The sequence below is a fragment of the Geotrypetes seraphini genome, chromosome 17, assembly GCF_902459505.1.
Source record: "Geotrypetes seraphini chromosome 17, aGeoSer1.1, whole genome shotgun sequence".
NCBI classification, from domain to species: domain Eukaryota; kingdom Metazoa; phylum Chordata; class Amphibia; order Gymnophiona; family Dermophiidae; genus Geotrypetes; species Geotrypetes seraphini.
The window spans coordinates 5,170,653-5,198,057 of NC_047100.1; the positions used below are offsets into that span (position 1 = coordinate 5,170,653).

General features: G+C 41.8%; 1 protein-coding gene across 7 annotated transcripts in view; it reads right to left on the reverse strand.

Annotated features, from left to right (window-relative positions):
- The window catches only part of MGLL (monoglyceride lipase), a 103,051-nt gene that overhangs the window by 19,565 nt on the left and 56,081 nt on the right, over positions 1-27,405 (reverse strand). For all 7 annotated transcript variants that reach the window (XM_033926454.1, XM_033926458.1, XM_033926453.1 and 4 more), the window contains exons 4-6: positions 5,664-5,800; positions 3,386-3,496; positions 1,783-1,872 (exon numbers count right to left, since the gene is read on the reverse strand). In XM_033926454.1, coding sequence (XP_033782345.1) covers positions 1,783-1,872; positions 3,386-3,496; positions 5,664-5,800 — 338 coding nt within the window. The remainder of the gene's footprint in view (positions 1-1,782; positions 1,873-3,385; positions 3,497-5,663; positions 5,801-27,405) is intronic.

Consider the following 27,405-nt stretch of genomic DNA (forward strand, 5'->3'; position numbering starts at 1 on the left):
TCTTTCAGGTTCTGCGGGAAGACGGGGAGCTGCAATCCTGCGCAGACTTGCGACAGGGGGTCTTCCTTCTCAAGGGCTTGATTTCGCGCATTGTCAGCTGCGTCACTATGTGCGCTCGCTTCCTAGAGATTCTCTCTCTTTGTCCTTTGGGCTACGGTTTAGAGCTTTTTTGGAGGGGGGGGAGGATCCGGAGCCTCAGATTTCGGTTTCTTTTTTTCACAGGCGGCTTGTAGCCCTGGAGCCTCCCCATGACTTTTCCTTGGTTTTGGAGGCTTGGCGGAGGGATGTGGGGCGGGAGCTTAAGGCAGATTGGTTGCTCCACGCTATACGCCGGATTCCGGCCCTAGTCTCAAATGCTGAGCTGCGAGAGTGCCATTACAGGACCTTGCTGCGGGCCTATACCTCCCAGAGCCGGGCCTTCTATATGGGCTGTGTGGATACCCAGGTTTGTCTCACCTGTAACACTGAAGTGAACTCTTATTTTCATGGCTTTTGGAGTTGTGAGAGTATACAGGGTTTCTGGGGGGCTCTGGCCTCCTTCCTGCAGGATCTCCTTCAGGTTCCTGTTCCTCTTTCTATTTTCCACATGTTGTTTGCTTACTTCCCTGCATTTTCTGCTTTTTCTTCCGCTGAAAAGTTGTTCTTGAGTAAATGTTATATTATAGGGAAGAAGTGTATCTTGAACCATTGGCTGGCCGATGTTCCTCCCTCCTTCTGGTATTGGAGGAACAAACTACATGAGCTGATGTGTTGGGAGGCCCGGCTGGCTCGTTCCTCCCGCCGAAAGAGTAGTGACTTTATTCGTACTTGGCTTCCATACTTGGACAGTTTGCCGCCAAGAAGTCGTAGTCGAATTGTAAATGGGTTGCAATTATACTCTGCTCCACCTGTCTGACCTGGGATTCTTTCTGTTGGGGCTGGGGGGTGGCGGGGTTTGGGGGGAAGGGGGGGGTATGGGTTTGAGGGGGGGTGTTTGGGTTTCTTTGTTCCCTGAGAGGACATCAGAGTCCAGTCCTCTTTGGGGGGGAGGTGACCTCCTTTGACTTTTCTTGTAACTGTTACAATCCTTTTCTGTATTCTGTGGTTGTGAGTTGTTATTCTATTTACCAATAAAAAAGAGTTTCATAATAATAAAAGTCAGTTAAGCTGTGTAAGGCAACTCAAAAACTGTGTGGTGCCATGCAGGTCTGTACCCCTTGAAGACAAGTCTCGATGAAATGATTTCTCTCCACATTTTCCCATAGGCACCGTATGAAAAGAAAGCCCCTATTTTATGGATTTTCTTCTTGGGAGTAACCTTCAACAGACCTGAAGGAGTCAAGCTTTCAAAGCCGTTGAGGAGTGGTCACTGAAAATGACCAGTGTGGTTAATTGGAGAGGTGAAATCAGCATCTCCCAGGCATAAACATAACCCATTAGCAGTGCAAACATTTGAACTGGGTGAGTAGTTAAGTGCCTACACAGCTCTGGCATATTTCACATAATAGGGTTTACACGGACTGCCCAGGCATCTCGACGGCTTTTCAAAACCTGGAAGTTTGTCTGGGTTTTGAAAAGTGTTGAGCTCAGGGCCATGCCTGGAGGGCATGTGACATCGTGTCACATCTGCGTATGTGCAGTGACCCTCCAGACGTGGCCTCGTAGAGATGAGGTTTGTTTGGGGCTGTGGTTGGGAGGCGGAATGGGGCAGGGCCCTGCATCCTCTGTTTTTTTGCATCAAAAATCTGGAAACCCTAGCTATTAATCCATTTCTTAACCAACAACATGCTCTGAACAACTTACTTCCTCCTTATTTCGAGAAATAATGTTGGGATCGATTGATCCTAATGAGAAACTTGGGAGCAGGTGGTTAAGAACTTTTGCTGCAAAAACCTGTGGGGAATAAAACAAGCTAATTAGTAAATTCTGTCATAACACAAACGTTAAGAAATTCAAATGCATATTAACTAGAGAAAATGGGAAAAAAAGGATGTTTAAAGCCATCCCTTGTGACATTTCTAATGGTAAGTGTTTACTAACAGCCCATTTCCCAGCGTTAATGCGGCTCTGCACGCTTCCTTGTTCTTGCTAAGGTAATCTTAGGAGATGGGTCTCTTGTCTTTTCTCACGCTGGGAGCCTTCAATCTCTCTCTGTTTTCCACCTTTATTCAGCTCTCCTGTCAGGTTTTGCATGTTAAAGCAGCTCCATGCAGTTGAAGCCAGTTGCCTTGGTTGCATTCTTCTTGATGTACTGTATATATCTATATCTGCTCAAGGGACTCTATGGCAGCACCGTCTGTTTTCTGAATGCTTCTTCCCAATTACTGTAAATGGAAAGGCTTTTGAGCCACTGCAGGCTTGCCGTAGAGAAATTATCTTGTGAAGCCCTCAGTTGAGTTCTGTAACAACAGTTGACATTCCAAAAGTCCATCAAGGCTAGCATCCTGTGTCGAGAAAGTGGCCAAACCACTGGATCCATGTTGCACAACTGCTGGTTGTTCTGTCTTCCCTCCCTTGCGTTCCTCCCTACTTCCTCTTTTCTCTTTATACGTTTAGTTCTTCCCTTTATCCTATTGTCTCTGTTGCGTTTGTCTATTATTATAACATTGTCCCCTGTTCATTTGATTATGTATTTTGCGTGTTTATGTATTTTACCTTTGCAAACCGCCTTGAAGTCTGATTAGGTGGTATAACAAATTTTAATAAACTTGAAACTTGATCCAGTGGCGTAGTGAGGGTAAGTGCTGAGAAGGTCCATAAAGACTTTTGGCAGAACAATCTGGATAGTGCCGAGAAGGTCCATAAGGACATTTGGCAGATTTGGATAGTGCTGAGAAGGTCCATAAAGATATTCATCAGAACTATCCAGACAGTGCCAAGACGATCCATTAGGACATTCAGCAGAACTATCCGGACAGTACTAGTAAATATCTTTGGTATTTATCTGGAGAACAGCTGATGTTATTCAGATAAATATCTTTGAATATGAAACATACTGTAATGTCTCTCTATCCTATAAGTGTTCCCAATTGGATGAACACAACTCCTAGGCTCATACTTTCACGCCCCTTTCCTTTAAAACAAACTCCCAAATAATTGAGAAATAATAGTTTTCACTATCCGGCAATGAGGAATTCTAGCAGCTATATCTGGAGAAAACGGGATTTTTTCACAGGTTCTCTTGCGTTCTACTGGATCAGCACAAGAATCATCCAAATATGCCAGTATTCTCTTTGAAACCACTGCAGTCCTGGGAGCTCCTGTGTAACATATTTAGGCAATTCTTATGCTGGTTCAGCTGACAGTTTCACAGCCTGCAAACAATCTATATATTCTCCTTCAAGAAGCTGGTCTCTAAACATGCCTCTGAAAATCAGAATTCTATTTCTGAACTTCTCACTGTCACCTTGAAAGATGTTGCAGACTGTGGGTTAGGCAGAATCAGTGGCGATATCAAAACCAGCCCCGCAAAGTCGCTCGGTCTCTCAGACACAGTAAGGATTGATATGGCGCCTCCCTGAAACAAAACACAACAGATGTCACTAATGAGAAGGCAAGTTTTGTACGGAGATCGTACTCTGCGAGCCTCATTTTACATAGAGACTGGAAATGAGACATCCAGGTGGTACTTGCTCAGTTCTAACGGCGTTTTAGAAAAACAGATCCAGGAGCGCCTGGGTATTCGCGCATGCAATGGGAACAGCCATTTTATAAAGAAAAAAAAAAAAATCAAGAGAGGAAATGTGGCAACTCAAAAAATGCCGATACCTACACATATAAATTGGAATAGTGGCATTAACACGTGTTTGTCAGCTATCCATACGCTTGAACCCAGCTATCTAAATTATTTCATTATTCCCTATGTCCCATCACGCGTGCTTAGGTCCTTATGAGACAATAAATTAGTTCTGGCATCACCCAAAAGAACAAATTGGGACTGTGCAGCAAAGGGTGAAATTCAAGGTTCTGTCTATTGTGCACTAGACCCTATATCATTGGTCCCCTCCCCCCCATTACTAGGCCACTGGGAAGGAGGTCATTCAATGGGCCAGAAATGGATCCTAGCTGGTTAAAATGCTGGTGTGGGACTATCCACTGATATTTTGCGGCAACTTAACTGGTTCGTGCCACTGAATATCACCATAGTCCTCTAAACCGGCTATTTTGTGAGCAGCCCAGGGATGGCGTTGGCATTTATGTGAATAAGTGATGATCGTCAGCATTTAATTGCTCATGTTATGCGACCAAAATCAGACCGCATAAAACTCAGTCTTATCTTTATGCAATGTCACTTAGGCAGTTAAGAGCTGAATTATACTTAACCACATAAGAGGTAATTGGCTGCACAAATCTGGACATACAGTGCTGGTGCCCAGACTTGGCCCAATATTGAAAATCTGGGAATAATGCTGGTGATGGCTAAAAAAAAAAAAAACACTCATTGCCGCCAGCTGAATAGCTACCCCAGAGATGCTGCCCCCCACCCTTATATCTTAGGAAAATAATGGCACCTTTCAGCAAAGTGGGGTCCAATTAGACTCTAGACTAACTTTTTGCCCTCGTATTACCACTGTAATTCAGAAATGCTTTATGAAACTATGTCAGATTCACTCAATCCGTCACTAGTTAGACATGGGGGCGTATAGAGTATATTCAGTGGTGCTCTCCTATATTGACTACTGCAATTCGTTAGTTCAAGGCGCTTGTCAAAGAGATAGTCAGCGTCTTCAAAGGATTCAAAATGTTGCTTTTAAGTTGTTTTGGGGGGAAGCGGAAATATGCTTGGGTTACTCCTCTGTTACTGGAGGAACACTGGCTCCCTGTTTATTTCTGTATCCTCTATAAGATACTTCTTTTGGTGTACAAGGGACCCCAGAGTTTCTATCTCATTATCTAGTACCTCACATGTCAGATTGGGCTTTACTCTCTTCACAACAAAATTTATTGCAATCCTCCAGGTCCCACTGACTACATTTAGATGGACAAACTGGCTTCTTGGGCCTTGCTTCTGGCGTCCTCTGTTGCATCATTTAAGCACTACCTTAAAGTGCATTTTTTTTTTTCCAAAAGGCATTCTCCATTGAATTATAATAGATTGTAGCAGATTTGGGGGGGGGGGGGGTTCACTCTAGTGCGATTGGACTGACGCCAGTGTCTGAAAAATATAGCAAGCGCATCTTTCTGTTTTCTTTACTGTCCTATTGAAGGAGTTCTTTTCACTTTCCTGGAATTTTCAAGATATACTCCACCTTGATCAATTTATTTCTTTGGGTGGTTAATCAAATATAATAAACCTGAACCAAAGGTTATAACAAAAAGTACAGAAAACTTAAATGGTGGAATGAATATCCTGAATGGTTGAAAGTCCAGGTTGTAGGCTCATTTTTTCCATACCATTCAATAAATAAAAGTCTTTTGTGTACAAAGCTTGGTAAGTGGTAATTCTGTCTCCCAGTGGAAGGAGAGAATTGTGAAGGTAAATTATAATTAGAAAGTGGATGGAGAATATAATTACGGAACTGTATGGTGATCTGTGTTAAAAGCCTGGAGGTTTCTGCTTTCCAAAGTAGAAAGGCAACTGAAAATAGAAAATTTACTACTAAACACTGAAATAGAAGGACGTTAAAACTCTTTCTACAACTAACTCATCTAGGCAAAGTTCAGCTGCTTGGGTCACTACTCACCATTGAATGTCCAAAGATATAAATGGGTAACCCTGGATGTTCTTTCTTCACAAGGTCGATGTGCTGCAGACTGTCCCGGATAAAAACTTGAAAATCGGAAACAACCATGCGGTCCCCTTCACTCTGCCCATGACCAACTGAGGAAAGACAGACACAATTCACCTGAATTACTATGAAAATGTACACCCTGCACACTAGGCCAATCTGAAAATCTAACTTTGAGAACTGGGATCCTCAATTGGCTCTTGACGAAGGCCTGTCAATTTTAGTTATCACTAGGTTTCCAAATGTAGGAACCTCAGCTGGGCAGATGAAGGGTGGAGAAGAACGATAGAAGCTTAGACACCCAACTTAGCTCTCCACAATGTCAGAAAACTAATTGCAGACCTAAGCGTAGAATCTTAGGTTCCAAAACAGAGCTGAAAACTTGATTTTGCTTTTCATTCCATATAGGTGGAAAGTTATCAATGTGGAGATACTGTTAACAGGATCTCATTGCATAAAATGGGACCCTGCACTAAAATAACCCAACTTGTGGTAAAACAAGTTGGCATAACAGTATCCTTATGGTGATAACTTCCCTTCTCAAGGATCATCTTAACGTTTCTGAGCAAGTAACAGAATATAACATTCATAGAATTAAACAAGGGCTACATGACATACAGACAATGTTAATTAACACTGTAAGCAGATGTAAATAAATATGTTAATAGCTTTTTCTGAAAGGACTGAAAAACCTGCCCTGAAGCGCTCCGTAGTAAAAAGAAGTGAGAAAAAACTTTTTTTAAAAAAAGCAAAAACTATTGTAGTTGCAGAAAAAATAATGTATCAGCAAAAGAAGATTCAATGTTCTTTTCCAAACATGAGATGTCTGGATTTACTTGGGCTTAAACTTCCACTCGAAATGCTGATGCTGTATTGATATATTTTACTGGCATTTTAAGAGACTAGAAAGGCCTAAAGCTCCTTGCAATATATTTTGCTTTCATATTTCTAACCTCAGTAGCAGGGTATTTTTATGTTCACCCTGCAAATAGCAAAAGTTACATGTAAAAAATAATGAATCCATTATGCACCAGCACTTTCCTCTTCTGAATGACTTAGGGCTCTGCAAAGAGACCTTCAGATTTCGGATCACACTAAAGCTCTGAGACACTGAGCACAAAATGGGAGGAAAAAGGCTGAGCTGACACAGGAAAACATCTAAAGCACCACTGAGCATCAGATGCTTCTTTCCTTCGTTTTCAAACTCTGCCTAAACTGAAGGAGAAACCTCAGAATTTTAGAATCCGGACTGCAGAAAAAGCAACGCTTAACTCTCCTTTTCTCAGCTGGTGATCAAAGTTTGCTGCTCTGTCATTCCAGAGCTGTTTTTTCATACAGCAAAGTCTTCTGAAAGATGCTGAGGGACAGACTTAATTTTCATAAGGACACCAGGGCATGAAGTCAAGGTTTTCGAGCTCATTAATTCTTTTTTCTTTTCAACTCTGTTGGAATCAGTGCTGGGATTCTGATGCCAAGGCTGGTCCCACATGGTAAAACCAGAAGACTATAAAATAATTCCTGTAATGGTACTATACAATCATTTTAACTCTGAAAGAAGTTTGACCACTTGATTATATCCATTAAATTAATCAGTAGATGTGAAAGTCCTGAGTGTGAAGTCTTAAGCTATGCCATGCCACTTCCTCCCCCAAAAGGGAGGAACAGGCTCGAAGTACGCAGCCTAGGGGTAATCCGTGACGGCATCCTTTCTCTCTCCAACCATATCTCCCAAGTAGTATCCGCCTCGTTCTACTACCTCTGACAACTATGGAAAATCAGATGATACTTCTTGGCCTCTCATTTCTCTCAACTACTTTACGCCTTTATGGACTACTGCAATGTGCTCCTAAATGGGCTCATTGAAAAAACCTCCATCGACTTCAACAAGTACAAAATGCCGCCACATATGAGACCCGATCACCCCAGAATTGTGCGCTGCCCACTAGCTGCTGATCAACAAACAATGTACAGTCCTAGTAATGGCCTACAAACTCTTCCACAACATGGTACCGGTCTATATGGCCCACAAACCTCTGCCCTATGCCCTAATTTGACCACTCTGCTCTCAAGATGAAAAGCAATTATGCGTGCCCTTGGGACACACCCTTCACCTTGAGAACACCCAGAAAAGATCTTACTTGTACTACCTATATAAATAGAACCAAATTGTATCACATAGAATTTAGGAGGGGGTGTTAAGGACTAATGATAGCTCACTAAAGGGTATCTTTTTCCCCCCGGGCTACAGACACTATTAAGATAATTAATAAAAGTAATAACATTGAAAGGACAGCATAACTATACGAATAGCCATTATTTAGTGTTTAAACAGTCGCTGTGAATATTAAACATGGCATAGGTCAGCCATGGCAGAATACAAATTTATTAAAATTAATCATTACTACTTTATTCCTTACAATTTAAAAAAAAAAAATATTTTCTCCACCTTTAACTTCCCTAAATTCAACCCTGGCATTCCTGCCCCGCCTCTCATTACTTAGCTTTTCCTGTCCTACTTCTCTCTGTGTGCAATAAATCCCTTCCTCTGCAAATCTGCAGAGGGATGAAGGACTGTTTTAATTGCCCCTATATTTCTGCTGCTATTGATTCACACTACAGGAAGAGAGAATTTTCTGTTTGTTTCTCTAGTGCACATCACAGAGTTTCTGATTTCTGGCCACATTGCACCGTGAAAGACAAAGACCACACGCAGTAAGGCCATGGAAGGAAATGCATGCCAAGCTCTGAGTCAGTGCCACCAGACCCGCTCTCTTGGTTGTCCTTAGACAAAAGCGCTCTCAGAGACAGCTGCCCAGCTCTCCAGTAGGCATGTGACAAAGGAGGTAGGATGAATCATGCCGCAAATCACAGTTTACTAGAGATCTCTACGTATCTTTTTGACTTTTGGGAGTTCTGCTCCCTGTCTAGCGTTTAGAACTAGCTTAAGAGCTTCCAGCAATTTGCACCTTAACAATGGAACCCACAACAACCCCAGTGAATTAATTACCAGTCACATTAATTAACGTTTATTATAAGATTTTACTTTAACAAGTTTTCACAGATACTTCAGAGAAAAAAAAAATGTTTCAAACCTGTCTCTTAATTTTTCCCAGAAGTTTAATTAACACATTCAAGAAAGATTTGAAAAAGAATGAAGCTGATGGAAGTCAAGTCTTATGCAAGGAGATCTTTATTGATACGATGGATGGAGAAAAGACTAATATTTAATGGAGAAAATGTCAGTACGAGTCGAGCACAAAAGCACAATTCTTAGGCTGGGAGAACCATTTCTAGTCTCTAACTTCTAGGCTAAAAAGGGAACGCAGTAAAAATGGAAGGTTTCTAGAACTTGTGTTGCAAGTAGAGAATGGCCAAATTGTGCCCCGTCCCCAAAGGAACTCAACTTCCTGTCCCCGTGAGTTTTGACGCTGTCCTTGTCCCATTCCTGTAAGCTCTGCCTTAACTACACAAGCCTTAAAGACGTATGATTTTAAAGTGTTTGAGGCTTGTGAAGATGAGGACAGAACTTGCAGGAATGGGGCATGGACAGGAAGTGTATTCACGGGGATGGGAAAAAATTTGTCCCCGTGTCATTCTCTAGTTTGAACCTGCTTTCTGTGCTCATGTCAGAGCAGCTCAGAGCTAGAGAATGACATGGGGACAAATTGTCCCTATCCCAGCGGAATCTCTCTATCCCTGTCCTGTCCCTGCCCTAATCCAGTAAGCTTTGCTTTAACCAAACATTTGTGATTTTAAAGGGTTTGAGGCTTGTGCAGATGAGGACAGAAAAAGAACTCAAGGGAACGGGAAAACGAGCTCCCATAGAGATGGAGAAAAATTTGTCCCTGTGTCATTCTCTAGTTGCAAGATACCTTGTATTGGACCACATTCTGGAATTCATTCCCAGGGGCGATGTCTTAACTAGAGACTATGTGTACTTAGAAAGCAGGTGAAACCTGACTCTTCTCCGAAGCCTTTACGAGTACATGAGGTGACTAACTATCCGCTCACTCTGCACCTAGACTAGCTTGGACCACTTTCTCATATAATTTACCTTCATTCAAGTTTTCATTTGGCACCACAGGTAGGTCAGATTTTCAGGATATCCACAATGAATATGTACCCACCAAATTATCTAATATTCTGGGGTTAAATTTTACAAATAAATAGCTTCAGTTTATCAAAACTTTCAACACATGAAGAAGCTATTGCCTAATTTTTAATCATAATATAGTTTATTCATTATACACATAAATTATCCTCAGTGTTAACGAGATTTAATGGTCAAATACAGTTTAACAGCGTGTCGTATGACTGGATTTACCTATGGGGAGTCCAAATCGGTTGTACGATTGGTGATTGACAATGGACATTGAATATTAATATTATGGACATTGAGTTAATAGGTTTTGGGGGATGCCAAGTGATGTATTTCTGAATGTTGTTAAGGAGATCCTGGATTCTCTACAAGGAGAACTGTTCCAGCAGTTGGTAATGGAACCCATGTGGGATGGGGGTCATACTGGACTTAGTGCTTACAAACGGAGAAAGTATTTCTGATGGCTGAGGGGAGATATGATTGAAGTCTACAAAATCCTTAGTGGAGTAGAGCTCTTCAAAAAACACATAAAACCAATCGCAACCCAATATCCAACACTCTATTTACCCTTAGATCTCTCTAATACTCTTTTATCTACCAAACGTTATCTAAAACCCATAATTTCACCCTATTCTTATCTCCTAAAGACCTCCACTTCCCTTTGGTAACTCTTTACCCAACATATATTACCTTAAAAATTCTATGTCATCGCTTATTCTATTCCTTCAAATTTTGAATGTAATTTTGTTTTAGTTTGGATGTAATCCGCCTTGAACCGCAAGGTAATGGCAGAATAGAAATCACTAATGTAATGTAATACTTAAGCTCTGGAGCGCATTGCCAGAGGATGTGGTAAGAGCAGATAGTGTAGCTGGCTTTAAGAAAGGTTTGGACAAGTTCCTGGAGGAAAAATCCATACTCTGTTATTAACAAAGACATGGGGGAAGCCTCTGTTTGCCCTGGATTGGTAGCATGGAATATTGCTACTCCTTGGGTTTTGGCCAGATATTAGTGACCTGGATTGGCCGTGAGAATGGGCTACTGGGCTTGATGGACCATTGGTCTGACTCAGTAAGGCTATTCTTATGTTCTGAAAAGGTACAGAGAAGGGCAACGAAAATGATAAAAGATATGATACAACTTCCTTTTGAGGAGAGGCTAAAGCGACTAGAGCTCTTCAGCTTGGAGAAGAGATGGCTCAGGGTTGATATTATAGAGGTCTATAAAATACTGAGTGGAGTGGAAAAGATATATGTGAATCGCTTGTTCACTTTTTCCAAAAATACTAGGTTTAGGGGACATACAATGAAGCTGCTAAGTAGTAAATTTAAAACGAACCAGAGAAAATATTTATTCACACATGTACCCTTCCTCTTTATCCTTCCCACCCCCCTCTTTACCTCCCTTTTATTTATTTTTTATTACTTCAATGTAATTTTGAATCTTTCCCTTTCCCCAGTTCCTCTCGTTTCATTTTGTCTATGTCTCGTCCAAGGTCAATGTTATTGTCCCATTTTCGTTTTATTTTAATTTAAACTTTTAGCATTGTAAACTGACCAGTTACATGTCGATGGTCGGTATATCAAACTACAAATAAATTTGGAAACTTGGTAATTAAACTCTGGAATCTGTTGCCTGAGAATGTGGTAAAATCAGTTAGCTTAGCAGAGTTTAAAAAAGTCTTAGATAATTTCTTAAAAGAAAAGTCCATGGGCCATTATTGAGATGGCTTGGGGAAATCCACTGCTTATGCCTAGGATAAGCAGCATAAAATCTGTTTTACTACTTGGGAGGTACTTGGGACCTGGTTGGCCACTGTTGGCTTGATGGACCTTCGGTCTGTCTCAGTATAGCAATTCCTATGTTCTCATGGGTCTTCTTCTCTACCTTCACTGCACTGAACTCTACCAGGCAGTTTCCAGTCTGCAGTCCCACTGAAAAGGCTGCAATTAAACATCCTGCACTGACCGCGCTGAATCGTCCCATTCTGGCTGCTGATGGAAATGTACCATTTTCTCGTCCTCAGACATAAAGAGAAAACAAGAATTGCTCAATGGCAGTTAGAAGGTTATTTCTTCCAGTGAATGAACTTTTCCTCCTATAATATCTATGACAATACAGAAGCCACACCTCAGAGAGAGCCATCAGTTATAGCACCAAAGACTCCAAGCATGATAGGAAGCTGAATAATATGCAATAAGGATGGGGAGCCCCTTTGTTTTCCCCCCTCCCCAGACTTTTGTGCCAGAAGCAAGCACAGTTGTATAGCTTACAGAGACCTGCCTAACAGCGGGTATTAATATGCACAACCCTGTTAGACTATAACTCACAGAACTGTTTACAGCTCGGTGAAAATATGCAAACAGATGGCTTTATTGCAGTGTGGCTACAGTCCCAAAACTATAAAAATCTTTCAAATGTTGTTTAATTGTCCTTATTTTTGGACATAGTTTGGAGTTTTAGGCTCAGCTATCGTTGGTTCCCTTTGAAAGCTATTTTTCACATGCAAGGATCAATGATGGGGCCAAAATGGATTGGAAACATATCCAGTTAACAACAATCACAGAGTGTTCATCGGTGCCTTCTTGAATATCTCGTTGAAGGTATTCGGTAAGTCAGGACTGCGGATTCAGAACGCCGCAGCTAAGCTTGTTTTCGCGAAAAGCAAATTTGATCACGTCTCACCACTCCTGTCTAAGCTCCATTGGCTCCCAGTAATCCCCAGGATCCACTTCAAATGTGCGTGTCTGGCCTACAAGATCCTACATGGCATCCTTCCTGCCGTTATCCCTCTATCCTGGAACTCCCCAACCCCTACTTCCTCCAGATCCTCCCAAATTTTTAAACTATCCTTCCCTTCCATAAAAGGTATTTCCCATGTAGGCAAACTTAGGTCATCCCTCCCCTTTAGAATCACTGAGATCTGGAATAACCTCACCTCCCCTCTCCGAACCTCAAGCTCCCTCCAACTCTTCCGCAAACACCTAAAAACCTGGCTATTCTCAAAACTGTAACACTTCCCCCCTCTTAGGCCTCTCACCTTCCCCCTTTACACCTAACTCTTTAATCTCTCCACTGTAGTTCCTCTCTCATCTTTCTTCCTGTAAACCGTGCCGAGCTCCACATTCGTGGAGATGGTGCGGTATATAAACCCAAGGTTTAGTTTAGTTTAGTTTATTTGCATATCATTTTTTTTTTAAATACTTTATTTGTTCCATAGGCTATTTACTTGACTTGTATAACTTTGTTTAACTTTGTTAAAGGCCTGCCTAAAGACATATGTTTTTAAGAGAACCTTAAATTGAAAAACAAGGCTTTAAAAGTGACTTTTCTAATTTACTTTTCATGTGTACATTTGACATTCTATACAAAGTACTACCATAAATATGTAAGCCAAGAACATAATTTATAAAGATTAAAGTTAACTAGAAAAACTTGTATTTAATTGTTGTTGCCAAGGCCAGGAGTTACTAAACTGCCAAGCATGTCTTCAAAGCCATAGCTTTTCTTATCAAAAATTTAAAATTTTTTTCCATAATCTCTATTTGCTTTCTCATTTCTGGTTGACCTCAGGGCCCACCGGCTTGGTCCAGCCATCAGGCCCTTTGGGATATTCCACAGGGTATTCTTTCTTCTGAAACTTAGATGTAGTAATTGTATTTCTGGACCATCTGCTCAACAACTGTTTATATATTTTAGAAACTAAGCTCTCAAAAACAAATATTTGCAAAGGTCACTGTGCCGTTATTAATTATACTGGCTTTTTTTAAGTTTGAAAGCCTTTTATAAACACTTGAAGCTTTGCTTTGGGATGAAAGCAAAATTTGCACGCAAGAAATTGAAGCTTTGCTGTGGGATGAAAACACAATTTGCACGCAAATCCAGTGATGCAGTATTTGTGTATAATCATCACTTATATTCTTCCTCTTCTTTTACAAATATCCGTTCTTGTTTTTTAGATTTGTGCATTTTCATTTTTTCATAAAGAAACCAAAGTTCGGTCTTTCAGCACTTGTTTTCTATGTCCTCAGTTTGCAGGGACCATTGACCTCACAGTCACTTTTTACATTGTGTCACCAGCAAAGACCAGTGGCAGACAAGGACCCATCAACCTGGCATGCAGAAATACACAATCCCTGTCCCTCCTGGGCACAGATTCTGATCTCTTCAACCCACACATGTCCTTGGCACAGGGGAACCTCATGAATATGAGAAGATATATTGCTCCAGCTGGATTAGCGAACACTAGGGCACAGCGTGAATAGGCAGGATTTGGGGGGTGGGGGGGAAACCTTTTATGAAAACCCAAAGAATCTGAGACACAGTGGCATACGATAAGGACTTCCAGGGGATTCAGTGAACTCCCAGCTCTACAGTTTGTTTACATTTGATTTCTTGAGTAGGCAGCCTGCTCAACCAGTCAAACTGCAACAAGCGAAAAGTAAACAAAAAACCAAACAAACTGGGCTTCTAGGGCTGGGGATTCACCTAGCTCCCTGAAGACCCTGACAGTAGTGATCTGAATTTGATTGGTTGGGCAGCTTCTTCCTGCTGCCTGTGCAACCAATCAAATTCAGAGCAGTTCCCTCAGGGCCTTCAGGGGGTAAGGTGAATCCCTTGAAGGTCCTAACTGCAATCCACTGCTGAGACATATAAAAATATATCAACGCACAGAAGAATATTAGCAGGATATTTCTTTTAAGAAAAAGGAACTTCCACCAAATTCTCCAGCTCTTTAATAATTATTTGCTTCTAGAGAACTGTTGTTTTTTTTAAAGTGTGGGACCCAACTACATGTATAACCAGGGTCTACATGTTTGAAGAGGTTAGGAAGAATAATGATCCCCCCCCCCAACACTGAAACTGTAGTTGGTGTTGCTTTAAAACACTGGTCGGGATGTTGGAAGTTATACTGGAAATTAGCCGTATCTGGAGTTATCCACCCCAGAAGCACCCTGGAAATATCTGGATAGTGCTGAGGAGGTCAATGAAGCTTTTCAGTGGCATTATCTGGACAAAACCACTGAAAATCCAGGAATAACCACAAGAATTAGCTGCTCCTGTTCAGATAAATACTGCTGAATACAGGGCTCACAGTTTTCAATTCATTCATTGTTGCTAATCTGAATCCCATGAAAAACATTTTATAATATTTGTGGCTAGCTTTCATTTAGCCCTGGGAAGTGCAGAGACAGTCCCTCTAAATCCAGTCACTGGCAGCGAAATTCTGCATATGGGAATCCCCTTATAACAAGTTTCAGAGCAGTCATCAGATGTGCTCTTGATGATTAACTGTTTAATTAAATACTGATTCAGATGAAAAGGGTGATGGAGAGTTGCTTACATGCTGTGCTGAATTAAATTATATGTTTTCTGCAGAAGTAAAAATGGATTTCCTAGTGGAAGCAGCGATGCTGGACACAATAGCATCTGAATACCACAAAACACATTTACTCAAGAAAAAAATGGTATCTTCTCAATTTATACATTATGTTACGTTACATTTCTAGACCGCAATACCTTCCAGATCGATGCGGTTTACATCAAGAGACTGAACACCACAGTGAAGTACATAAGAAATATCTTCCTTACTTTCCTAGAAATCTTACAAAAAGGGAAGTCTTCAATAGTTTTCGGAAGTGCATATATGAAGTCGAAGAAGCAAACAACTGATATGCAATTGTTCGATACAAAAATTTCTTATAAAGACATGCACGCACTGAAGGGAACATAAACACTGAAGTTATCCTTAGTGGACGATCCACCTTAAAAAGTGTAAATTGCTCTAATAAAAGAGAAATGAAAGCTCCAACATGAGTGTCAAAAAGAGCCCTTTATTATTCAGTCCATGGTAGTCAGCGTTGTTGGTTTTTAAAAAATATCCAAACAATCAGTGCTGGTGTTGGGATACCTGGCAATGCTGAATATTCAGTGGTCATGCTACGTATACGAGAACCAGTGATATTCAGACTAGTGCCTGGATAACTAACCTGGATAAAGTTGGGACAGTAGACAAAATATTGCTACTGGCTGAGTAACTCCCAGCTCCACCTGAGCTTCGCCCCAGTATGATCCAAATATTACCAAGGGGGGGACAGTCCAGATTTTCAGTAATGTTGTCCACATATTGTTGCTGAAAATCTGGGTACAGAGAGAGAGGAGTCCCTCCTACTTTCTATAAGTCCCTCAAATATTGAATCCAACATTTCTAGGTGACTAATATAAGAACAAAAGAATTGCCATATTGGGATAGACTGAAGGTCCATCAAGCCCAGTATTCTGTTTCCAACAGTGGCCAACCCAAGTCCTGGCAGAAACCCAAAGAGTAGCAACATTCCAGAGCTGAGATTGTGAAGTCATAAAGCCTCATTCCACCAATGCCTAAGAGCCAAATCAGTGATGTCACAATGGTTTGATTGTCCTATACTTGGCTCACATAAGAATTGCCATACTGGGACAGATCGAAGATCCATGAAGTCCAGCATCCTCTTTCCAACCGTGGCCAACCCAGGTCCCAAGTACCTGGCAGAAACTCAAAGAGTAGCAACACTCCAGAGCTGAGATTGTGGGCTAGATGGACTTTTGGTCTGTCCCAGTACAGCAATTCTTATGTGAGCCAAGTACAACCAAGGACTACCGCAAGGATGCACTGAGGCTTGAGTCGGTCCAGCGAATGGCCACCCAGATGGTCTCGGGACTCAAGGATCTCCCGTACGAGGAACAGCTGGATAAATTATGGCTATACTCACTCGAGGAACGCAGAGAGAGGAGAGACATGATCGAGACGTTCAAATACCTCACGGGCCGTATCGAGGTAGAAGAAGATATCTTCTTTTTCAAAGGTCCGACGGCGACAAGAGGACATACATGGAAAATCAGGGGCGGGAAATTGCACGGCGACACCAGGAAATACTTTTTCACCGAAAGAGTGGTTGATCGCTGGAATAGACTTCCACTTCAGGTGATCGAGGCAAGCAGCGTGCCTGATTTTAAGAAGAAATGGGATCGTCACGTGGGATCTCTGCACAGAGATAAATAGGGGAGGGTCATTGGGGTGGGCAGACTAGATGGGCCGCGGCCCTTATCTGCCGTCTTTTTCTATGTTTCTATCAAGCCATTGAGACATCACTGCTGAAGATGGCTCTTAGGCATTGGTGGAATGAGGCATTATGACATCACAATCTCAGCTCTGGAATGTTGCTGCTCTTTGGATTTCTGCCAGAAGGTACTTGTGACCTGGATTGGCCACTGTTGGAAATAGGATACTGGGCTAGATGGACCATTGGTCTGTCCCAGTATGGCTATTCTTATATGTTGGGTCAAAACTTGTCTATATATTAGGAGCGGCTATGTTGACTCTCTGGAAATAATTGCTGGTTATATTAACTTGGTTCCCTTCCTTATAAATCTATTTCAATTTAGCTTTATTTAAAAAGGAAATGAAACACTGGCATACAGGGAATGCATTTTCTACTGTGGTTAAGAAATGTGCCAGAAGCTCGCTTCTTATCGACTGATGTCTTCATTAATAAAGATGCCAGATTTTGTATTCTCAAGATTAAAGGACCTCTGCACTAATGTTGGCATACGATGGTCCTCTACGCTATACATGATTGCCCTTAGCATTTATGCTAGGAAAGACAGTAGGGTGAAGGAACATCAGATGCAAATTAAGCTTTCATGGGCAGGTGCTAAATAGGGGAGGAGTGCTCGCACTCTTCTGCATTGACTAAGGCCTAAAATGTAATATCTGCCATGGATTGGGCTTCAATAGATGAAGAACAAGGCTAGAGCCAGGTAGACTTCTATGGTCTGTGTCCTGAAAATGGCAAGGACTAGTCAAGATCAGGTAGCCAAAGAAACAAAAATAATGCTCAGGCTGTGGGCCAAATATATTTAAATATAACATCACACCTTCTACTATGAGTTTATCTTGTGGGCAGACTAGACGGATCCGACAGGTCTTTATCTACTGTCATCTACTATGAGGGGCCTAATCAAAACATCCAGACGCCCGAAAACCTGCCTAAATCGGCTGATAATCAAAAAGTCTTTCTGTACATCTAACAAGGTGTTCCAGAGAACAAGATGGGTGTGGTGGAGGCATGTTATAGGCAGTCTCAAGGGCAGGTTACACATAATCAAACATTTTGCAAGACATCCTGGACGGAACTTATATGTTTGGAACTAGACCTATTTTAGAAGGTTCTAATTGCCACAAAGGTGCCCAAACTGACCAGATGACTACTACATCAAGGTATGAAACTCCCACACTTCCCCAGTGCTCATGGACCCCCTCATACACACAAAGATCAGAATACAAACGTACATACCTGTCTCCAGAACACCAGCACCTAGTATAGGAAAGCCTAGTAGAACTGCACACAGGTCCCAGGCCCATAAGCCACTCTAACCACTACATTCATGGTGGAAAATGTGAGTCCTCCAAACCCCCTCCCCAACCCCTACTCTACTGCCATATAGGTGCCACCTGCAACCATAAGGGCTATTTGGGTTGAAGTCAGATGGGTATAGTGGGCTTTGGGGGTGTTTTTTTGGGGGGGGGCTCACCATAACCTATATGGGAGTTCTGGTGAGATGTTTATCTGGTACCCTTTATGTGAAGTTCACAGCAGTGCCCTCTAAGGTGCCCCACTGCTCTGTTGCAAAGTCTGGGTGGCCATTTCATTGCAGGACTGGCCCCTCCCACATCAAAATGGTCTTGTTCTGGGCATTTGGGACTTGTATGAAATTTTTGTCGAAAATGTGGTATAAAGCTAGATGCCCTGGTGATCTAGGTGTCCCAATGGCCTGGACGTCCAGATAGAGAATTAAAAAAAATTATTTATAGATGTATGGTGGTTTGCCTTTTGAAAATAGGCATTTTCTTCCTGCCGACTTTGGACTTCTTAATGTCACACGCCCAAATCGGACTTAGAAGTATGTTTTGAAATTGTCCTTCCAAGTTAATATATGTTACTATGTTACTTTTTAACATGCTTAATACACTAAGAAACCTTTTTTCCCATCTTTCTAGTCAATTTGCACAGAACCTTTACAGTACTGACAGTGGCGTAGTGAGGGTGAGAGGTTCCCGGAGTGGTGGTTCCCCTCCCTCGCCCTCTTCTCTGCCCCCTTCACATGCTCCCTTCCCACCCCCTCCTTCTGTGCGAGCGCTGCTTCCCTTCCCCCTACCTCCCGTTCCTGGCACGAGCAGCAACTCTCAAGCTGCTGTCAAGCCAGCGTTGCCTCTTCCTCTGACATCACTTCCTAGGCGTGGATCCAGGAAGTGACATCAGAGGAAGAGCCGACAGTGGCGCGACAGCAGCATGGTGGTTGCTGCTTGCGCCAGGAATGTTACAGAGCTATGGGGGAAGGGAAGTGACGTGCGCGGCAGTGGGGCACTTGGGGGTGAGGGCAAGAGGAGGACGGGTGCATGCGCCCTCACAAAGATGGTGCCGGCAGACTGCCCTCCCCCGCCCCTGAGTACTAGCAATATTCTAACCTAGCATCTAACAATGCCAACTGCAAAGCTCCAATCCTTTTCATATTTCTCCTCAGGAATACTTTTCGGTCCAGGCTGGATCTCTGTAATTTCAGCAGATGCCTATCCTGGAACTGGGAGCACAGCACAGTTATGACATTTGGCATGGACTGTATAATTCAGTGTGAAGGATCTGAACATATTCATTGCGCCTGATAGAGGCAGAACAATTTTGCATTGCAATAAACATTTAGATTTCCAATTAGATTAAATCTGTGCCTTAGATCCTCAAGGACCATTGAACATCAGACTCTCTGATAAGCTGAAAAAAGAGCAAGGTCGCTGACTTAATTTTTAACCCTTTGCTTTTCACCGTTGGTGTTTTGGGGAATTCGTTTCAAATCAGTATACATTTCATACATTATATTGTTCACATGAACAACCAAGAATGGCAGCAAACGGATGTCAAAATCTTTGGAGAATCTGTTCACTTGTCATCTCGCTCTGCTGAAAAGATCACATTAGGACCAAAACAGGAGAACTGAACCACCTTGTAACATAGCATTTGACCTGGATCTTGCCTGCCTTGGCACCTCTTTTATGTTTATTCGTATTTATAGACCACTCTTCGCTATAACATCAAAGCAGTTTACAACAAAGAAAAGGAATGCCATGAACACAAGAAAAGTTAAAAATATATAAAAGTATAAAGTATAATCATAGTTCAGACTATACGACAATATAACAACATAAAGAATAATAAATAATGAACAACAATAAAACAGATGCTAATAAAAAAAATCTAAAGAATAAAAATAAAATAGACTGGGGAAAGGAAGAAGTGGGGTGTCTTTCACACATCTTTTACCTCTGTCTCTTTCTGCTCACAAAGATTTTTAAAAAAATATTTTTAGTGGTGCAACACAAAGATTAAACTTTATCAGAAAATAGGTGATCATCACTTCTAGACTAAGGGGTGTCTTCAAAAAGAGATAAAGAGAATAACAAGAATTCCCTGCCTAAGAGAGCTAAGTTCTTTATATGAATCATACAAAAATTTTTAAGCATTTTTGTGGCAGGAGGGGGAGAGTGCCAATGAGGTTCTTACCCTATCTAGTGTGGTTGTTGAGTTAATTTACTGACAACACACGGGGATCTGAGGCCTCTCCTCTTTATTAAGACAATTAACGTTATAAGCATTGGTTTGTCAGAGATAAGTGTAATAGCAGAACGCTTATCACTGTATTTATTTTTTTTAAAAAGGATTGAAGATTACACATGAGAGGTATTTTTGTGTAATTATAGATAATCTCTCTGGCTCTATATATATTTATTTTTGATTTACAAGTCACTTAATCCCCCATTGCCCCAGGTATATTAGATAGATTGTGAGCCCGCTGGGACAGACACGGAAAAATGCTCGAGTGCCTGAATGGGCTATAAGTGGTATATAAATACTTAAATAAATAAAATTTAAAAATACCTTTTTAATTTTGGTGCGAGCAGCCACCAGCTTGCTGCCCACATCGGCCTCAGTGCTCTCTCTGACGTTACTTCCTAGGTATGGGTTCCGGAAGTGACATCAGAGAGAGCGTTGAAGCCGACGCGGGCAACAAGTTGGTGGCTGCTCGCGCTGAAGTTAATAAGGAATGGGGGAAGGGAAGGGGCATGTGCAGGGCAGGGGGAGGCCTGGGGAGGAGGGGTGTCAGCGCCCCGAGCAAGACCGCCCTCCCTTTACTACACCACTGCATGATATCCCTGTACCCTACTGGAAATTGCCTTCAGTGCTTTCCTTGCATTACAGGTGACACATGGAACATCTACACAAGAATTTAAGCACTACGTAAACCTTCCTAAAAAAAGATCTTCCAAATTAGACAAGTTTGACAACTTAACAATGAGACAATCAGTCAGCTGATGTTAATGAACACTGTTGCTAAGGCAAACATATTTTCTGCAAATGTGGAGAAACTTGGTAAATTTCTTCCTGCCGTTGCCTGCAGGTGGGAGATGAAGCATCTAGTCCACAAAGGGTTAATTCTGGAGGAGGCAGAAGCTGGGTGCTCTTACTGAAGTACAGTAGTTCCCTGGTACAACGGAGGTGAGTGATCATGTGTGTGCAGCTGTTCTTTTCTGCTGCCCAGAAGCTGACAACCTAGGCATCTGCCTAAAGGCCGAGCCAGCCCTGCATCAAGTATCCTGGAAAACGTCTCTCTTTTTTGGTTGATCCCCTTCCAGAGTGATTGTGTGAGTTTATTTCCCCCCCCCCCCCCTTTACAAAACTGTGCAAGAGGTTTTTAGCGCTGGCCAGCTCGCTGAATGCTCTGCATGGTCATAGAATTGCTATGAGTTGGAGCGGCGCAGAGGATTCAGTGTGCCGGCCACTGCTAAAAACCTCTTGTACAAAGGATCTCTAATTAGAAAACAAACAAATGGTATAAATTAAGAACGAAGGCCAGTATTGGACAGACTTGTACGGTTTATGTCCCATCTATGGTGATTCGGTGTAGGATGGGCTGGGGAGGGCATCAATGGGAATTCCACTCACTTGGAACGTGAGGATGTTACTGGTATCCTGCAAAGAAAGGGATGGTTGGATAGGCTGGAGTGAGCTTAGATGGCAACTTCGGCAGTTAGAACCTCGAACAATACCAGCTGAACTTTACAGTCTATGACTCAGAAATATCCAAGAAGAGACAAGTTAATTTAAAAATGTAATGTAATCTCACTGCATACTATGCAGCTTCTCTTTGATGTAAACCGCCCTGAACTGCAAGGTAAGGCGGGATATAAATAAAGCTATTATTAATCATCATTGTATTTTAATGAGAATAACTAAGGGGCAGACTGGATGGACCATTCAGATCGTTATCTGCCGTCATCTACTATGTTATGTTACAAGTTCCTAGAAGACTGTTTTCTTCCTAGGAGAGTGGCTCCTGAGGCCTTCAAAGAGCCCTTGCGTTCTACCACCGCATGGGGCAGAGAATCATAATACAGCTGCAGTACTTTTTTGGAGAGTCACATGGGGACAGAAGTTTCACTCATCCCCAATGGAATTTAACTCTTACCCACCTGCATCCACTAAGATCCATTCCATTCCATCTCCACCCACAGCCACAAGAGTCAACACTATTATTTACTTGCTCACTTTCCTCCTAACTCTAACAGCCTCCAGTGATTTTTTTTAGATGGTATTCGCTATTTAATCATGATTGTTCTAGCTGCCTCTCTGGGCATTCCAAGCCTCATTCTGGAGTTACCAAAGATCTTGACTATACTCCCGCAGGAATCCCGCAGCAACTTCTTGCATCCTGGAAGAACCCCATGCAGCTCCCTACCGTAGAGCCTAGGTATGACTGTTCATGTTTAATTCCATCTGTTTAATGCAGGGCAGGATTAACATTCAGATGGGTTCTAAGCATACAAGTGTATAGGGGCCCCACTGTAATACCAAAATAGTTTTGAGCTCCCACAATGGGCCTCAAACAGTTCTGATTGCAGAGAAACTCCAGTGGAAAAAGAGACAGTGGGCACAAAGTGGGGCTGATTTTATAAATGCTGTGTGTTGATCAGAACCGCGGCTAATGGTGCCTATGTACTAACTTAAGTACTTGAAATGTAGGCGAGGGTTTTAAAGGCCTACATTTCAGGCGCTAAGTTTTTGGAGAATCGCGCTTCGTGGCACCTAAGTCACACTCTGCCCATAGAAATGCCCACTTAGGGGTTAGGAGCTACTAAGTGCCATGCGATAGACACCTATCGCACAGTTAAGATTTTTCCAATTATTGAGCCTATTAAGAGTATTGTGCCAATTCAGTTAGGTCAGGCTTACCAGATTTTAGTTAAATAAATCTGGACCCATAGCCCCGCCCAGTTCCGCCCCCTCAAACTTTACAGCTTTGGGATGAGGTTAAGTAGCTAGGTGTTGTGGTAGACTCGAAATAGACTTTTAAAAGTCATGTTCAGGAATTGATAAAAAAGATTTTTTTTTTCAGATTGCGGCTTTTCAACAGGCTTCAACCGTATTTGCCTCCTGGCATATTTAGGGTCATTCTGCAGTCAACGGTATTATCATATCTGGCCTATTGTAATCTTGTGCTCTTGGGTTTACCAACAACCCTGTTGAGTGCATTACAGGTTGCACAAAATTCAGTGATTAGAACTCTTTCGCTTGAAAAGGACTGAACATGTCACAGAATATTACACGACGCTATATTGGTTGAAGTTAGAAGATCGTATATACTTCAGACCGCTTGCGATGGTATACTTGTGTTTGAATGCTTTGGCTCCTGCAAGTTTGGTGGGTACTATTCAGGCTTATGTCCCTTTATCAAAATTGCGCTCTGTCCATCATGGCGATTTGTCTGTGCCATCTGTAAGGGAATTGAGACTGAATACGTCACATTTAACTATGCTTTCCTGTAGGGGGTCCCAGGAATGGAATCTACTACCCTTGCACATCAGAAAGCAATGTAATCTTGATGCGTTTAAGAAGTTATTGAAGAGACATTTATTTTGTAATATGAAATATGGGCATTAAGGTATATGCCTTTGTGTAAACACTGGCTGCTTATTTTGTTTGTTTTTACATGTATTATACGTATTTTTATTATGTACGTTTACATTGTGAGCCGCTTTGGGAAAAGCAGGTTATAAATAAAACAAACCTGTTCTCATCAGTCTGGCAGATGCCCTCCTGACGCAGTCCCATAGAAGCTTTTCAAAACCCAAAGTGCCGGGTTTTGAAAAGCCATCCGGACATCTGGTAGCCCTAAGTTAGGCACCTGACTTTAAGCACTCTGTATAAAATCATCCCCTTCTTCCCACCAACTGGAGAATAATTGGTGGAGGGGTGGGGGGAAAGAGAACATACGAGATCTCTGTGGGCAGGGGCAGTAGCTCTCGCTCCCTTCACTCATCTTTCTGGCAGCAGCTGAATGGCCATCTTGGGAGCCATTAAATTAGCATAATATTTGGACCTTAGGTACATACTTGGTTTGCCTATGCCTTAATCTTGCTCTGGTTAAATGCATAGAAGCCTGCTGCAGTCTGAAGTCACTAATAGACATTGCGAGGGCAAAAGTAAACCTCGAGAGAAGCAAAAACAGTCCCCCAAAGATGGCTTCATACTGGCCACCCTGTTAGGTTTTTGCCGGTTTGTCAGTCAACCACCATTCTTCCTCACAAATGTGCTTTCCAGGGTTTGCTCTGGCCTCAGAACAGAATATTTTCTCTTGGGAGAATTACTGACTAAATCTCTGCAAGATGCAGTTCTTCTTATCAATTACCACCAAACAAGTAATTATGGGGCTAGTTGTTCAAAGATTGAAGCCAGAGAACTGCTGTCTTCCTTCCGCCAAGCTGTGCGACTGTGACAGTGCTCAGGCAGTCTCTTGCGGATGCTTAGGGCTGCACGCTGTTGATAAAAGATGCTAATCGCTCGGGGTGCTTTCTCAGTTTGTTTAAATATAGAATCCATTTCCAGCCCTGCAGATGTGCCAGGTTGATTCAAGTCTGCTTTGAAGCTATCTGGTGTTGGCATGTCATTAAATTCAGACCAGCAATATTAGCGCCTGAGAGGATAAAACAATATTTAGCATTATATTTAGGTCTTTGAAAAGTGCCCTGACACTTGAAGCAGATAAGGCTGGCCACTGTGTGAAAGAATCAGACGGAACCTGCCATTCATATACAATGTGTTTGTCGTGTATACGTGCTTCTTGTCCATGTTTGAATTAAAATCTGTTTGTGATTCATTCAGACATTAGGAAAAGATGCCCTTTCAAAGACAGTAAAGGATGGTAGCATTTCCTTTCTAATATTAAACAGGAGCATCTCAGCAATATCTCATTCATGCGTTAAAGACAAAAATTACTTTTCTAACAGCTGCTTAGCAAGTTTTTTCTATTTTATATTGAAATTTACTACTCAAGTTGACTGGTGGCTATTTTAATGTAATAATAATGTTCTAATGTTACCCAGGGGTAGCCCAACCATTAGGCAGGACCAAGCAGTTGCCCAGGGCAGCAGTTGTCAGGGGGCAGCAAAGAACAACTGCAGTCAAAGCAAAACAATAAACCCTAAACAACAACAGAAACTCAACGAAATAACCAGAGGTACAAAGATGAAAATATTATAATGCCGCACTTCAGAATACTGTATACAATTGTGGCAGCCGTATCTCAAAAAAGATGTAGCAGAATTAGAAAAGGTATAGAGAAGGGTGATTTCCCTATGACGAGAGGCTAAAGCGGCTAGGGCTCTTCAGCTTGGAAAAGAGATGGCTCAAGGGTGATATGATAAAGGTTTATAAAATACTGAGTGGAAAGGGTAGATGTGAATTGCTTGTTTACTCTTTCCAAAAATACAAGGACTAGAAGGCATGCGATGAAGCTACTAAGTAGTAGATTTAAAACAAACCAGAGAAAATATTTCTTCACTCAACATGTAATTAAACTCTGGAATTCATTGGCGAAGAACGTAATGAAAGCAGTCGGCTTAAACTAGGTTGGTTGGCTCTTAGACATTGGTGGAATGAGGAATTATGACATCACAATCTCGGCTCTGGAATGTTGCTACTCTTTGGATTTCTGCCTGGTACTTGGGGCCTGGATTGGCCACTGCTGGAAACAGGATACTGGGCTTGATGGACCTTCGGTCTGTCCCAGTATAGCAATTCTTATATGAGTCAAGTATAGGCCAATCAAGCCATTGTGACATCACTGATGAGTTTGGCTCTTAGACATTGGTGGAATGAGGCATTATGACATCACAATCTCAGCTCTGGAATGTTGCTACTCTTTGGATTTCTGCCTGGTACTTGGGGCCTGGGTTGGCCACTGCTGGAAATAGGATACTGGGCTTGATGGAGCTTCAGTCTGTCCCAGTATGGCAATTCTTATGTTCTACAAGCACAAAGGGTGGACAATTTCCAAATAACATATTTACCCAGATTATTCTGGAAAAATAATGTTGGTGTGATCATGATTATTGGAGTGGTCCTAAAAATTGAGAGAGGGCTGTAAGGCTGATTGTTTGCCTAGGTGTCAATAGCAGGCAGCTCTCCTTAAGGTTAAACACTACCATCATATGCTTCAGCTCTGTCATTTAACAGACAAACTCTCACTCTCTTTTCTATTTATAGGCCCAGAATTCTTCCAGTCGACTCATAGTTCAGGTCTAATCCTAAAACTGTGCCCCGATCATGGCTATTTCTCAGGGGATGTCAGACATAGACAGATGCATCGTGCAGGGCTAGCAATAGCCAATCACTGATGGAGCAGTGAAGGTCCTCTTCTCATCCCATGAGGCAATTCTGTACCTGAGCACCCCTTGTACATGTAAATGTACAAAATACTAGCACTTAATAATAATATCCAGTTTTAGAGACTTCCCGTATAAGAAGCTCAAAACAGTTTACAATAAAAGAAAATTCAAAATAACAAGCAATAGATACAAAGTGAAAAAGATACTTAGAGGCCCTTTCGCCAAAGCTTAGTTTCTGTGCCAGATTTACCTATAAGCTAAATATGCTACAGCTTAGGGCCTCAGGAATGTTCAGAGAATTGGGGGGGGGGGGGGCTCAACATTTTATGTGGCTTTAAATCACATAAAATGGTGGAATTAATTTCATCTGTACTTTTAAAATGGCTGAATAGGGGAGAGAGTGGCACAGTGGTTAAAACTACTGCCTCAACACCCTGGGGTTTTGGGCTCAAACCCACACTGCTCCTTGTGACCCTGGGTAAGTCATTTAATCCCCCCCATTGCCCCAGGTACATTAGATAGATTGTGAGCCTGCTGAGAGAGACAGGGAGAAAGGCTTGAGTACCTGAATAAATTCATATAAACCATTCTGAGCTCTCCTGGGAGAACAGTAGAGAAAAATGAATAAATAAATAATGAATTTAGGGAATATTTTAAGCATAAATTTTCTGTCTTCAGGTTAATCAGTTTTCTGATTTTGCAAACAAGTTCATCAGTACTTATACTAACAAAAGTGATCCAAATTACTAATTTTGTCAGCATTATACAGTATATATCAATGGATGCTAAAATTATTTTAAAAATTCCATTTACGTATTGTTTGTAGAGTATATAATATGGTGTAA